This window comes from Microplitis demolitor, chromosome 1, assembly GCF_026212275.2.
Source record: "Microplitis demolitor isolate Queensland-Clemson2020A chromosome 1, iyMicDemo2.1a, whole genome shotgun sequence".
Lineage (NCBI taxonomy): Eukaryota > Metazoa > Arthropoda > Insecta > Hymenoptera > Braconidae > Microplitis > Microplitis demolitor.
Window position 1 is genome coordinate 3,940,738 of NC_068545.1, and position 16,135 is coordinate 3,956,872.

Genomic DNA, 16,135 nt, shown 5'->3' on the forward strand with positions numbered 1-16,135 from the left:
TTTCTCAGCGTCCCCATTTTTCCGACCCTCACTCCTATTTTTTTTTAAATTTTTGTTTGAAATAAAACATGGGGTAAGAAAGCATGAAAATTCACACATAGATCGATATTAAAAATCTAAAATCTAAATTTTTAAACTTCGTTTACAATAATTGAGTCGTGATAAAATTTACAAAATTCAAATGTCATAACTTTTTCCGCGCAATCAAGCTATTTTAAAAATAGTGGTCTTGTTGCTCTTTAATCCTTCTCAGGTACGTTTCTCATCATCAAAATCAATACCGTCTGCAATTTAAATTGAGCGAGAACATAAAGAATTGACAATAAAATGAATTACCTATCACTTCTAAATCCATGAAATAAACGTTTAATTTTTAAAAAAAACAAGTCTGAAGTTATGATAAAAGCAATATTATTTTTGTACACAATTTACGCCCTTTATAAACACAATGCCCTCGTAATTTATACTATTTTCCACGGTATCATATGTCTGGCTTATTTCCCTGTCACAAGGAGCTTCCCTTAAAGATAAATAAATTCATTTATTCATCTTTTTATACCCCAAATATAATTTTGTTTTACATCCAATAGAAAAACCTCATAACTTTTAGTATTTATGTGACCCTCATTTAACCAACAGAACTCATTCTTAATTTCAGATTAATTAACTACAATTATATCTACATAATTTAAACTACAATATCGAGTAAAACTTTTTCAATAGAAATGTCAAGGATGACGCCAACAATGAGATTAAATTTATTCAAATATTTAAAAAAAAAAAAAAAAAAAAAAAAGTTACATATTTTTTTCGCGACATTAAATTCAACAATGTATTAAATTTATGTCTAACAATAGTTACAACAGATGTTCCGATAAGTGAATACGATCAAGTGATGAACGTGCTGTTTTTAAAACCCGTTAAATTTTGTCTCCGACCTCGTTAATTTCTCGCTTCACCTGTCACTTCATTGTTTGTCGAGGATGCTTTTTTATTATCACTATTATTATTATTATTATTTTCTTTTTTTATCACTTCGCAAACTCCAGACAGGCTAGACAAGAATAAAGGGAGTATACATATACGTCTTTTGTCTTGTAACCAGGATAAACTCTCTCGCTCACTAACAAACATGCCTGATGGCACCGTATAACTACACTAGTTGTTTTAATTAATTTTATTTATTTGTTTTATGTACGCAAATGAAAATTTTCACGTTAAATTTGGTCCAGCAAAAATATCACTTTTAAAACAAATTTATCAAATGGAAAAATGTATCATATTTTTTTTTTTCTTTTTTTTTACCGAATTGTAAACTTTAAACTCTGATGATTTTGTAAATATTACAGATTTTATCCCCTCGTGTATAAAATGAAAATCCATTTGGACCTTACAGCGAATAGAAAACATATAAAATAAATAAAAGTGATGTACATGTGAAAAAAAAAGAAAGATATAAAAACAAGTAGAGAACATAGAGTTTCAAATATGCATGTTCGATCTTCCGTTATCCGTTGGCAATTCACGGTTTTGCGACGCCTCTGGCAACGAATAAAAGGCGCGGTAAATTTGAAATTGAAATTACCACTCGTACACACTTGACAAGAGAGAGAACGGGTATAGGTTCCAATGGGTGACGGGAATGAGAATGAGAGAAAAAGAAAAAAGACAAGTTGAACTGGGTATACCTCTCACGTGGAACAAAATCCCCGTGGTACATGACTGTCGCTTGTCACGTTGATACCGTTCAATAATGGTCGCGCGTGACCCCTATACTCCACACGACTCCCTCGTGCTTGTCACTTTTACCCCTTCAACATCGCGAGTCGACAAGATCTGACAAGCTAAAATCGATGTAGTGGCTTACTACCCTGATGATATCTCATATATTGTCATTAATTTATTGTTACATTTTTTTTTTATTTAAAATTTTAAAAAAATTTCTTTTTTTTTTTTATAAAATATATATTAAGGTTTCAGTAAAATTGATTTTGTTGCTGGTATGGCTATGTATTTTTTGTAATAACAATAGTAAGTCGAATGAATGTTTTTTTTTTTTAAAGTATTGAAATAATGAATTTTCTGCGAGCGGTTATGAAAGGTTTTTAAATTATTTAGCGATAAATATAAAATGGGGTTGCACATTTGGTGATAAAGATTTGAGTCATAAAAAAAAAAAAAACATTTTTATCATTTTTTACTTTAAATTTCTATCGGGTTATTGATTTACTTTTTTAGTTTATTTAAATAATTCATTTGTTTTTATTCATAAGCGAAAAATAATAATGGTCTACTTTTATTGCAAAAAAAAAAAAATAATAAAAAAAAGTTTAATAATTAAAGAATAAGCGTTTTAATATTTTTAACAGGTGCGAAATATCGAAGAGCTCTAACCGCTGAAAATCAGAGAGGATGAAAAAAATTTCAAAATTAATAAGAATGAAAAAAAAAATTAAGCTACTTATGGATATAAATATTTAGCCTCAGTAAAATGAACTAAAGAGATAGAAAATTTTTATTATGACAGAACCTCGAATTCATTGAAGTACTAATAACTTAAAAAATATAAACCACATCACCAAAAATTAGTATATGTTATCTAAAAGCTACGTATAGTAAAATGATTTTCTCGACAATTGTACTGCATGAAAACTCGAATTATAAAATTAATTATTTTTAATATTACGGAAAACTATTTTTGGTTTTTAAATTTTTGTTGAGTTCCGTTAATTCAAAATTATCCAGTCATTTCCGTTATTATTACGGTAAAAAAAAACACGCTTACATAAATGCAAAAAATAGTTCTGCTGACATCAGAAAAGAGGGATTAGTGCATGAATTTATTAGAACGGAATAAAATTATTTGAGCTATAGATTTAGACTGCCTTAACCCTTAGCCGACCCGAACTTTGAAAAAATAATTTGAAATTTGGTACCGGAAAATTATTTTCTAGTGTCATCATTGATGATTTTCTTTATTGCTGATCTGTATTTAAAGAAACTAATTAACTCACCCAATTTGGGAGTTGGAATTAACTCTATAATACAGCTCATATCCAGCGCATGTGTCTCGTATATATAATTAATGTATATTTAAATGATCGTGGAGTTAGCAGATAATTAACAATTTCCGAATTTTGTTCTCAACAATTTAATTAAAAAAAAAAAAATTATTAGACGTCGGCTAACTTAAGTATCATATATTTTGTCATGTAAATTGTATATAGTTTTTGATGTTGTAATTAATAAATAAGATGACTTATTATGGCTTCGTAAATTTCTAATGTAATTTTTAACAGAGGATATGAAAATAAACTGTTGTATATATAAAAGTTTAATAAGATTGTTTCCAATAGTATTGATCTGAAAATTTTGTAGCAACTCCGTTATTTGTAGTTCGTGCACGAATAATGAAAATAGAATGATAGTATAGACCGGTATCTATTATTATGAAAAAGTAAATTACAGGATGAGCATATTGTTCGATAATTAATTAAATAAAAGTGGAGGAAATGTAAACGAGATGTCGTTAAAGAAACCTGAGATTCAGCTTTGTTTCGCACGGACATCTAAGAAATTAATCAGCCAATTAACTGTTAATTAAGGAGTCTAGGTTTTAGAACGAGAACATGATGTAGAGGTTGAAAATGAAGATAAAGAGAGGAATGAAGAAATTGAAGGAAAAAGAAATGAAGAAAAAATAAAAAAAAAAAAAAAATGAGGAGTGCATTTCCGTTTCATAATGTTCATCGCCGTTCTTCTTATCAAGAGAATAATATATTCAAGCAAGTGAAAAATTATTTATCACAACGCGGAAAAAGTCTAATATATATGTATACATATAGATATACATATATATAGGATGAGAAGAAAATCACGATTACATAGATATGCAAATGAACTTTTACTGGGTGAGGATAGGATACTATGCTGAATTTTCTACTTCCATCTCACTGATTCTGTGTAATTTGCCCCTCAGTGTATTGCACCGGCTATGCTGTACGAGTACGAGCGAATCTCAGAGCTAACAAATTTATCTACGGTTTTAAATAACAAACTTTATCATTTTTTTTTTTTGCTTTACATTGAATATTCAAAATCTATAAGGCCCACTGGGACTAATCATATTTTTACATTGCAAAAAACTATTTGAACGTTTGACTTTTTTCCGTTGTCGAATGATTTTTGTTATATTTTATGATTATTCTGTTGCTATTGTATTTTATTTTATTTTTAGTTTTAACAATAAAATTTCTCGACGCAAAGGGAATCGTTGAAGTATAAAATAAAAAATAAAAAAAAAACGTCAGAGATTGTTTTGTAGTGGTGGATTTTTTTTTATTTCATTTTTTGGATGAGAGAAGAACCACGGCCTCATTCGCACGCCGTAGTGTGCATTTTGTTGTGTATAAATGTATACAGGTATTTATGTTGGTATATATGTATATGGATATATGTGCATATAGAATAGACTGAATTTCTCGGTGGGCTTTGAAAAATTTTCAGTGACAAACCATTTTACTGGCTTCGTTTGTACCGACCGTACTCACTCGTCTCTAACGCCTCTGACCCATATACTCGTCGACATAAATGTCTACGCATTTATATTTTTATATTTTATTATTATTATCGTTTTTTTTTTTTTTTTTTTTTTTTTTTTTTTTAACGAATTACGAACACTAATTATTAATTAATTTTTTTCAATGGAAAAACTTCGAATAAAAATAGAAATCCCATATCAAAAAAATCCATGTGGAATTTCGTGGAAACCTATAGAAATCCATATGGGAAAGTATGGATTTACGTAAAAACCCATAGGAATTAATATAGAAGTTTATGGACTTATATAAGAATCCATGTAGAAAATTATCGATATCTGAATTCCCATATGGGAGATCCACATAGGAAACTATGGGTGCCGGAATTCCTACTTTGACATGGTGCAGATTCCCATGGAAAATTTTTGTAAAAATCCTCATGGGAATCCATACTAGATTCCTATATGAATTTGGCATGGTGTGGATTTCCATAGGAACCCATGGGAGAATCCATCCGAAAACGCCATGTGAAAACCCATAGAAATCTATGGATGTACATTCGAATTCAAAGGAATTGATATAGGAATTTATGGACATATAAGAATCCATGTAAGAAATCATGGATATCTGAACTGATATATTGGAAACCCATAGAGGAATCTTAGCTAAATTCTCATGGGAATTTTTTTTAGGGTCGCAATCAGACCGTTATGGTCAGCGTAAAACCTCTTGGCGAAAAACAAAAAGTAGCCACGGAAAAATATAATCGAGTAGACGTTGAAATTTGACTCTCGTTCTATTAAGGAATATTTCCTATAATCAATTTCGTTAATTAGTCCTTCATCATTGGAAAGAACGTTGCAAGACTTTCACTCTTTCAACTTTCACGTTTCGCGGGCGCTTAGTAGAAATTGGTTTTAATGTCAATTACTAAATGTCAATTATTAACTTCCGTGTGACCTTCATCCTTGTTCCAGGTCTGTACGCAAGCTTATATATATATATATATATATATATATATATATATATATATATATATATATATATATATATATATGTATTAGGAGTAAGTCGGATATTAATATTAAAAGCGAAATTAAAATTTAATAATTTAAAAAATTTAAATAATTGACATTTTTGAATTATTCAAAAAGTTTCAAATTTTGGTAAATTATCATTAAAAAAATGGAATAATTAATAAATTGGAAGCTAAAAATTTTAACCAAATTTTAAAATTTGAATCGAATAATCTAAAAACTCGCAAATAATTATAAAAAAATCTACAAATAATTTACGAATCACTCGAAAACAATTTCACGAAATTTGCTAATTAAAAGTATGTAATTAATAAAAATTAAAAAATAAAAATATATATCGGTATTAATGAAACAAGAATAATAATATTTATTGTAAAGTTTGGTGAAAGCTAATAAATAATATAATTTATCATGATGGTTAATATCCTTTTTACTCTGTCAACAGTAAGAAATAAAATAAGAAAATAAGGAAAAAGAGATGTTATACTCTAAGTTTCGTTACAAAGTCATGAGTCGAGTTCTATATAAGATTGTCAGGGGAAAAGACACAAGGGACGAGAGAGACGAGCGAGAAATAGGAAGAGAAACGTTGACGATAGTGGCAAGGAATAAATTTGCTTCTTATGAATGTCAAGCGGAACCGCCTTCTCGTTTAATAGCTGACAAGATAAAATGTTTTCCTTTGTCTCAAAATCCATTTAAGACTATCTACATGTATTTAAGTGACTTTATAAATATATACTACTCCAGTTATAAAATTGCCTTTGAAAAAAATGCCTTAAAAAAAAAATTATTGTATGCAAGTTAATTTTTAAAAAATTTAAATAGCCAATAAATATTTGAATTTCTTGTTTTCAGTGATGTAAGCAATAAATCGCGTTAATGAAAACCATACACATAGACCTTATTTTCGTTTGAAATTCTATGGTGTCACAATAAAACCGGGTTATGTTGCCCACCTGCAGAAATTGATAAAAAAAACTTGTTGAAAAATTTACTATGGCCGTAGTAAAATCGTTAATTTGACCATACACAGAAAAAATATTTTTTTTCTGTGTAGTCATAAAAATTTTTTCATATATCTATTTTGATTTCCGTCAAGTGGCCAACATGGTCCGGTTTTACAATGATACCATAGTATTTCAAACAAAAATAAATTCTCCTTATAGTATTGATGAACTTTGATTGATATTTTTTTTTTATGATACCCGAAATATTTCGCATTGCAAAAGAAAATATTTTAAAAATATATATTTATATAATATATATCAAATTTATTTACGTACATATATATGTTTCTTTTGATAGGAAACGCAAATTGGAAAAATTCAATTTTTTGGGTCAGCGATTTTTTCTATTGGCTTTGAAACAGTTTACAATAACAAAACCTCCTATGAAGTTACATGTAGTTTATTTATATTTTAAATAAATACATCAACTGGGTGTAATATAACGATGCTAAAAAAAATTATAGAGAAAAAATTACACCCAATTAATTGACCAATTTTTCCATACGAAAATCAAGTGAGAGAAATGAAAAACAAATTTTTTTATGTATCAAATAAATATATGACATAAAAATAATTAACTGTTTTGCTGTTCATACGAAAATAAAATTTTTAAAAAAGTCAATATAGAGTTTGATTGGATATTTAAAAATGGACCGTGCATTTCATTTGTCGTAACATTCTATTATATTTAAATAATGTCAATTATCTATTAAATGAATTATATAAATGACTTACCATTGCTGATGACTGTCAAAGCAAAGATGCTCAGCACCCAAACTCCACTTACGATGACACACATCTTCAATACCTATGTTTATTTTCTCTTTGCCTCACATAATACACTCCAACTGGCAAATTTAAACTGAAACATACAAAAATAAATATTATTTCATTCCGCAAAAACTAACGTAAAAACACGAAACATATGTTGTTCGAACAAACTAAAAGTTTTATAAAAATATTTATTTATAATATGGTAATCGTCTGAATGTTTCATCAAAAACATCAAACGACATACTCTTGAAACTTTTTATAATTAATGTCTAATTATTTTATTTTTTAAAATTTAAAAATTTAATTATGTAAAGGGTCTAAATAAATTATTAAAGTTTTAAAATCAATTTTTGTCGAAAAAAATAAAAAAAATTTAATTATAAAATTATTCGTATAAAAAATTAATTTTTATTTATTTCAGACAAAGCGTAAAAATATTTTGGATATTACGGAAATTAACTCTCTCAAAATTTATCTTTTTCTTATTTCCCAATTTAAAAAAATTATACAGTGTACAAAATTTATATGCCTGAAGATCGGAACGTTTTTCGCGAAACTATAATAAAAAACAAAAGGAAAAATAAAAAATCTACTGAATCTAGATTTTAAAAATGTTTCGCATACGCGCTAGATGTAAGCCGAAAATTGCAGATCACTCCTAATTACCCCCTCAAGTAATTAACTCAAATTACATAAATTTTTCTTTTTTGTTCCGTCTTTCAGGTACATAAAAATTTGCAGAATGGAGGGATGACTGTGTATTTATTTAATCCCCTTGGATTCAAATTCACTCCGAAAGGGGGTTTGTTTTAATATTGAAGCTCCGGTTAGTAGTGAAATCAACTCTTAAAGGGAGTTTATTTTAATATAAAAATTCCGAATCGGAGTAAATGTGGATTTAAATAAAATTCAGATCACTCCGAATTCACTCCCGATTTTTTCCAGTGTAGTTTTACATATTTAAGAAAAAAAATTTGAATTATAGTCTAAAAAATGTTATTTATTACTTATAGAAAAATAAATGACCTTTATCCAAAGTTTCTAATCAATTTTGCTATATGATGATTTTTAAAAAATTGGCAGTCAATCTGCCAAAAGAAAAAATAAATGATATCTGAAACGTCTACCAGCACATCTGCAAAACTATTTACCACCCGCATTTTTTTATATACATTTTTTAATCATACCCAAAGTTTGTCGTATTGTTCAAGTAAAAATTTATCACATTTGTAACATTAAACAATAACTCGAATCATGATCTCACTGAACAAAAACCAAAAGTTGATTGATAAAATAAAATACACTTAAAAAAATTTGATGAATGAAAGTTGAGCGTGATACTATTTTTCTAAACCACCACCCAAAGTAAGTTTTATTCGCGAAGAAATATAAAGAGACAGTATAAACTATGTCCTGAACTACACTGACACCTACTTTTTCCGTAGTCCAGATGTGCTTAGAGAATAAAGTTTCTATGGATATATAATATAAGTATACACATATAAAAGTAAAGACTTTCCACCTTTAACATCATCATAGTGCACCCTACATTTTACTCTTTTCACACTTGTAAAATATATTTTATACTTTTATTCTCAAAAACTTATAACTCACATTTCTCAGCATTAAATTTATTACTCTATAAATAATATATATGTCAAAAAACTTTTTTTATATTATATTTTTACAATTGTTTTTAAAAAAATATCTACCATCGATCAATAAACTCACGTATGAATAATAATTTTTTAAAAATAGAAAAACCAAAGAATAACAGTTTTTTCTACACCAAAAAAAACCTTCATTATTATTAAGGAAAAAAAAAAACTTGTACTTATACTCATAGTTCTCAACCCTTCATTCAAGTCAACTGCACTCGTAATGCACTCCATTCACCCTTTCCATTACCTACAATGACACAAGGGGAATGTTCTTTACATCATAGATGTTCCGTGGAATCCTGCTCTATACTACAGTACACACATATATATTTATATATGTAGAGAATATATATGAAATGAACAGACGAAGGGCGTAGACATACAGTACTAGATATTCTATTCATATATGACAACCCTTTTCTTTTTTTCTTACATTTTTTTTTTTTTTTTATGACAGACGCATATTTTCTCGGACACTTTTAGAGTCTCATATGCTTTTACTTTAACTCCAATATGCCGTTGTCACGGGGACGTATCGAAAAGTGAAAGAAATGAAAAGAAAAAAAAATCTTCATACACTAAAAAGAAAGCAGACGGTGTATTTAATATGAGGAATGAGTGAACAAGTAGAAGATGGTACTTCAAAGGTAAAATTCGGGATTCTGTTTTTGACGCGTAAGTGGTAGAAATATCTGAGTATACACAGATATATGTAAATATGAAGAAGAAGACACTTTGAGTTTTGACGTAACTCTGAAATGTATGCTAGTGGTTTAAGATGAGAAAACTCATTTAGGAGGTAGAAAATGCACGTACATTTATGCATACATATATGTTCAATATGAAAATGTATGTATAGAGAAATGGTACCTGGATGACGTGCGCATGCGAGACGCAAGAATGATGACATATGTACGTTTTACATACCGTGTTCTAGTCAGTTCCTTTTGTTCATGATTTATAATACTGCCAGACTTAGTGTACGGTACAGTTAGTCTTTTGAGATGCACTTACAAACAAATGAAATTCTTTATGCTATAATTTAGCACTTGAGTTATTTTATTACGTGCAATGACTAACTTTTTATATAATTTTATCTGATAGGGAAAAGTAGAACACAATGGAAGACCCGAACGAGTAATTAATTAGTGGAGCTTTTGAACAACGAATACAAGTCAATTATATTTATTTCAAATAAATTTTTTTTTCATATTTTGATGGAAAAAATTTTTTTTAATTGGCGGGAAAATTCAAAAACGCAAAAATATTTTTAATGTTTCAATTTATAAATTTTTTTATTTCAGGAAGAATAAAATTTTTTTTTGTTGCCTTTGATTTTAAAAGTGCACCGTTTTTCCCGATTATTTGTTGCTTGAAAAAAAAGTTTTTTCGTCACCAAATACTCGAGGTATTTCGTGGATATTTTTCTATCGCTTTGACATTTGAAGTAAACGTTAATTTTACAACGTGCCGGCAAAAAAAAAATTTGATCAAATTACTGGGGCATTTTGTCATACCCGTTCTTCTCTAAATTGCATTTATATGTGCACAGTATCATTTATTTTATTCAATTAAACATTTATATTTATATTTAAAAAGTGGAACGAAAATTATTTTTCATTTGCATAATTCAATTTACGTCAGGCGTTAAATTTTATGCCGCAAACTTTTTTTATCATTTTTAATAAAAAAAAAAATATATATATAATAGTAATAATTAATAGCTTAAATAATGGTAATTAGAGGATATTAACTTAAAAATGGGTAAAAAAAAAGGTTAAATTAAACAATGATGTAAAATGGCAGTACTCATGTAATAAAAGTCAGTTAAATGAGTTCAATGAATAAAAACAATAATTAAAACAAATAATCTACTCTGTTAATTAAATAAAAGTTAACAGAATAGTTGTAATGGAAAAATAAAAGAAAAAAATAATAACAATCATGTGGATGAGCAATGGAATGAAAGAGAATCCAATGGAATTTCAGTCAAGTGCGTAATAGAATAAAAGATTTCAAGTACCCTTCACTCTTCTGGAATACTAATATTTTATATAGAGCGATCTGTAGTAAAAAGAACTCATCGAACAAATAACTTTATTTATTTTAAAAAAAAAAAAAAAAAAAAAAAAAAAAAAATTATAGATGCACGTATAAAAAAATAGAAAGGCAAACAAATATAATACCAATTTTTGTGTAAAAAGTTTAAAAAAGAAATTAACATTGAAGTTGACAAGTAAATGACAGGAATACATCGCACTCGTTTAGTTCCCCTAATTTAAGCTGACACAGCGTTAGCGTCACGATAAATGGTACTGGGCAATTTCCACGCATTAATGAAAAACAATCGTTGAGGGTGAATTGCGCCCTGGCCAGTAGCAATTGACTCGGAACATGGTCACTGAATATTATCCGATCTCTTTTCTCTATTTTTCTCTTATCATTTTTATCATTTTTTTTATGCTCGACTGTACCATAAAAAAAAATTTTTTTTTTTTTTTTCTATACTAATCTTTTATAGAAAAATAAACATTTTAAACTATCGCATAAATCATTTAAAAATAAAGAAATGACAAAATAAATTTAAAAGAACGAAATAGAAAAAAATTTACGGAATAATTGTTATGTTGAGATTAATATTAAATATGTAGAGTAATTCAAAGAATAAAAAAAAAATTTTACTCGTAAAATAGTGTCTTTTTATCTTTAGTTTCAATACAAGCAGCCGGTTTCAGAAAACTCTGAAAAGCTTCTACTTGAGATAGGTATTTTGGCATTTAGCCCATTGAGATGTACACATCCCAACAAAAATAAAATAAAATACAGTAGAATAATCCAAGAATGAAAGTTTAAAAAAAAAGGAATAAATGCGGAAAATATAAAATAACAAAAACTAAAACAAAAACAATATGGATTAATTTCTTAACGCTTCACGCCATTTTTTTTTTTGTCACAGAGAATTTTTTATTTTTTACCACTAACTCTAAAACATTTTAATCCCAACAGTTACTACATTGTTTTAAAAAAGTTAAATAAATTTCAAGAAACAGAAGAAGCTCCGTCATCTAACAACCGTATGAACCAAGTAATTTTTACACGGTTAAGAAGTGGTCATCTAACATGACCCATAGTCATCTTCTGACACGAGCGTCCATCAACAAATGCCCAAAATTTGAATCAACACTGTCCAGCATCTTTTAGTAAAAAGTCCAGGGACCAGACATGAAGTTACGGAAATATCAGAATGTTTAAACGACAAAAACAATTTAATTACAGCATTAAACTTGCTAAGAAACCTAAAACTGCTCAATAGAATTTAATTTTCATTCAATGTAAACTGTACCATGTGCATTACTGAAGTCGCTCATGACCATGTTTATACGGCTTTTAAATAAATAAAGAAAAAAAAAATGCTTCACGCCATTTTTTTCGTCGCAGAGAAATTTTTTTTATTTTTTTCACCAACTCCAAAACATTTAAATCCCAACAAAGTTACTACACGGTGTGAAAAAAATGAAATAAATCCATGTAGAAATTTAAAGAATCCAAGATACTTGAAATGTTACAAATTACACAGAAAATAGCTTATTGGGTAAATTTCGCGGTTGAACTCACCTGTTAATTATCTATCGGAATTTATTTCTCAACGTTTTCGGTGCTTTCGTTCCAATAACACTTTAATAAAAAATAATATGACAGTAATCACTATAATAACTTTAGCCAACACGCAATTCGACAATTAATCACTTTTTGATAAGACATAAGTGGTACATGTTTGCTAAAATTTTTTGCCACATCATTAGGAACACTCACATAAAACAACTCAGTGAATATTTTAACACCAATTTAATCAATAATAACACTCGCTCCAAATTTTTTTTTTTTTTTTTTTACTTATCCTTTTTTTTTTTTGTTATAAAAAAATTTATTTGTTCATTTATATCCACTTGGCACTTGAAAAATAACTAGATTAAATAAAAATTTATATCATTCAAACTTCACTGCGCTTTTTCAAAAATTTTTATTTACATACATATATATATATATTTACATAGATATATGTATAGTATTGAACAATAGACTGATGTATGAATTTAATTACTTGTTTGGTTATTTACACTAGAACACACAACACTATATATTCTGATATATTTTGAATAGTAAACAATATTCTAGCATCTCTAAATAATTATTAAATTTCTATTTAGATTCGTACCAAAAAAGAGCACTACAAAATAAATAGATCAAAATTAATAGTAAAAAAATTATTAATTATTTTCTACAGACAATTATTTTATTCCGTTAATTATTTTTCAAGATAATAAAATTTAATGATAATTATATAAAAATGACAGACGAAAATAACTTACGAGATATGGAAATTATCTAAGAATTACGGACATAAAATCTGACTACCCATTAATCATGTTTATCTGTATCTTAAATTATTTTCTCTATGCTATTTCCTAACTCTTTCGTACATGGAGATTTAAAATAATAACAACAGTAATTAAATTTAATTGATATTCAATTAAAAAAAAATTTTTTTTTTTTTTTCAACTTCCGCGAGTTTATCTCGATGACAATTAAAATCTACAAAACTTACAGTTTTAATTTTAAAAAATTTATTCGTTATAAAAAATTTTTTATATCATTCACTGATTGAAATTCATATCTATTTATGTAATCAACAGCTAATTAGTGTGAATTATTTTTATTTTATTCAAATTTACTCTTCAAAAAAAAACAAATCAAGTGACAGTTAATTTTCGCAAAAAAAAAAAAAATTAAACCACTGTCACCGTGCGAGCTAATTAACACATATAATTATCAATTCGTAGTCATCATAGCCCACAATTTGTGTGTTATTTGTCAGTCACGTATTTAATAAACTTGTGAAAAATGTCATAGAGAATGACAAGCTGTGAGAAACGTCTTGCTGTGACTTTCGTCTCACTCTTTTGTATAAGCAAGCAAACAAGCTAGTAAACGAGAGAACCAGAGTGACAGTAGGATAGATTGTCACACGCGGTTTCTCTATTCTCCGTCCGTTACTACTTGTCTACTAGTACAACTACTACTTCCACTATTCTCCAATACTCATTATACTGATGTACATCATGTGTTCGTAACTTAGTAGGTAACGATGATACGACGAGTATGACAACAATGATTACAGCCAAGTCCCGGGTACCAGTGCGACAGACAATGCATGAATATATTCATATACAAATAAATATAATTATATATACATATATATGTATGTATGCATCTGTGCGAAAGATGCAATAAGGGAGAATTGGAGAAGTAGTCGAGTAGATATTGAGACAACGTGCGCACACGAACTGTTCAGACCGCGGTGCGAAGGAAAACTGACGTCCTGACGGCTACAGCGTCGCTACGACGGACATTAAACGAACCAACAGACTATAACTACGGCTGTACAGCTCATGGATAGTTCCCGTACCCTCGTTTGAATCCACACCACCCTCTAATGCCACACTAAAACATTTTCAGTATTTACCTATGCTACTTTACTTTACTCTTTACTCTTTACTTGCTCTCTTATACTCTCATTCTCTCGCGGTATAGCGGTACCGGTAACGAAAACGTATCCTGACTTGTCTAGTTGTTGTTGGGTAGTCAGTTGGATATACTGCTAGCTCAGGTGTATATATCGCGAATGTGTTCTGGGTATTTATGTATTTTAGAACGAGTAAAAGAGTGACAATGTGCTTTGGCTTCGCTGACGACTTTTAAAATTACATTTTATCCAAGATTGTCTGAATTTGTTTAGTCGCTGTATTCTGACAACTTTTTTTTTATTTTACTTTATATGTATGTATGTGTTATATATTTATGTATGTATGGATATATGTAAATTATACGTATGCTGACTTTATAACGACTAAATGCTAAGTAATTGCATTATTATTGAATATGATGAAAATATTATACATATAAACATCATATATATTTTTTTTTAATACTCTAATGGGTTTTAATAAAATAACCTTTATTATTTTTTATTCATTTTAAATAGATTAATATCGAAGCTTAATTTAATCTAGATTTTTTAAAAAATGAAATTATTAAATCAATTTAAATTAAACCAGGCAAAAAAAATTGTCAATATTTTTTTTTCATATTTTATATTTCTGGAAAAATTTCAATTTTTTTTTTTAATCTTTTAATTGGCGTGAGATTGTTAAAACCGATTGATTTGTTCACAAAATATTTTTTTATTTCGAAATTCGATTGAATTTTTAATGAAAAATCTGAAAAACGGTTGACCCTGTGGGCCAACTTCAAAACTTCCCGCTGTTTCCAAGCTCAGAGAGCTCAAAAACATTATTATGGGTAAACTTTCGAGCTCTTCAAGCGGCAAACGAAAGAGCTTGTCGAAGCTTAGATTTGATGAAACTGAGAAACGAATCAGTCGAGCGATTTACGAGTTGTGCAACAAAAACTTAAAAAAAAAAAGTTTTTATTTTATTTGTATTCTGCGTATAACTTGTAAACTACTCGACTTATCGACTCCAAAATCTACTCAGTTCGAAGGCTGGTGAACCTTTTCGATTGCCGCTAAGCATCTTCACATCGGTTGATTCATTCAGATGATGTCAGATAACAAATACACACACACACACACACTGAAAGAAATACTGTTTTCAAGTCTCTACGTGTTTGAAACCTCCCGAGTAAATATTTGTTTAATCATAGTAAAAATATACTCCAACTAAGTAATATTTTCTTGATTTAAGAATTTTTATACTTATTTTAAAAAAATATTTTTGATTGGAGTACATTATTAATAAGATTAAACAAATAATTTTCTCGGGAGGATTCAAACACGCAGATACTTGAAAACAGTATTTTTTTTCAGTGCATCGAACGTCTATCCGAAAATAGTCTGAATGCTTTCTAGGATCTCAAAACTTCTAGATCTGATGGAAACTCGATTTTTGAAAATCAGACCGAAACCAAGAATTTCCCTTTTTTTGAAAATTGTTATTTTGCTAGTGAATTTCACTGATTCATTTTTAGAGAGTTCATAGCGGGAAGTTTAAAAAAGTTATTAATTATCGAAACAAAAAATATGTGAAAGTAAATTT

At 28.2% G+C, this 16,135-nt stretch overlaps 1 protein-coding gene across 2 annotated transcripts in view; it reads right to left on the reverse strand.

Annotated features, from left to right (window-relative positions):
* Nucleotides 1-16,135, reverse strand: part of LOC103575029 (kin of IRRE-like protein 3) — a 239,046-nt gene that overhangs the window by 193,230 nt on the left and 29,681 nt on the right. The window contains exons 1-2 of one of the 2 annotated variants that reach the window (XM_008554636.2): nucleotides 12,636-12,752; nucleotides 7,321-7,447 (exon numbers count right to left, since the gene is read on the reverse strand). In XM_008554636.2, the coding sequence (XP_008552858.1) occupies nucleotides 7,321-7,384 (64 nt within the window). In that variant the 5' untranslated portion in view covers nucleotides 7,385-7,447; nucleotides 12,636-12,752. Of the gene's footprint in view, nucleotides 1-7,320; nucleotides 7,448-12,635; nucleotides 12,753-16,135 lie in introns of those variants that run through there. The other variant, XM_008554635.2, reaches the window with a different exon arrangement.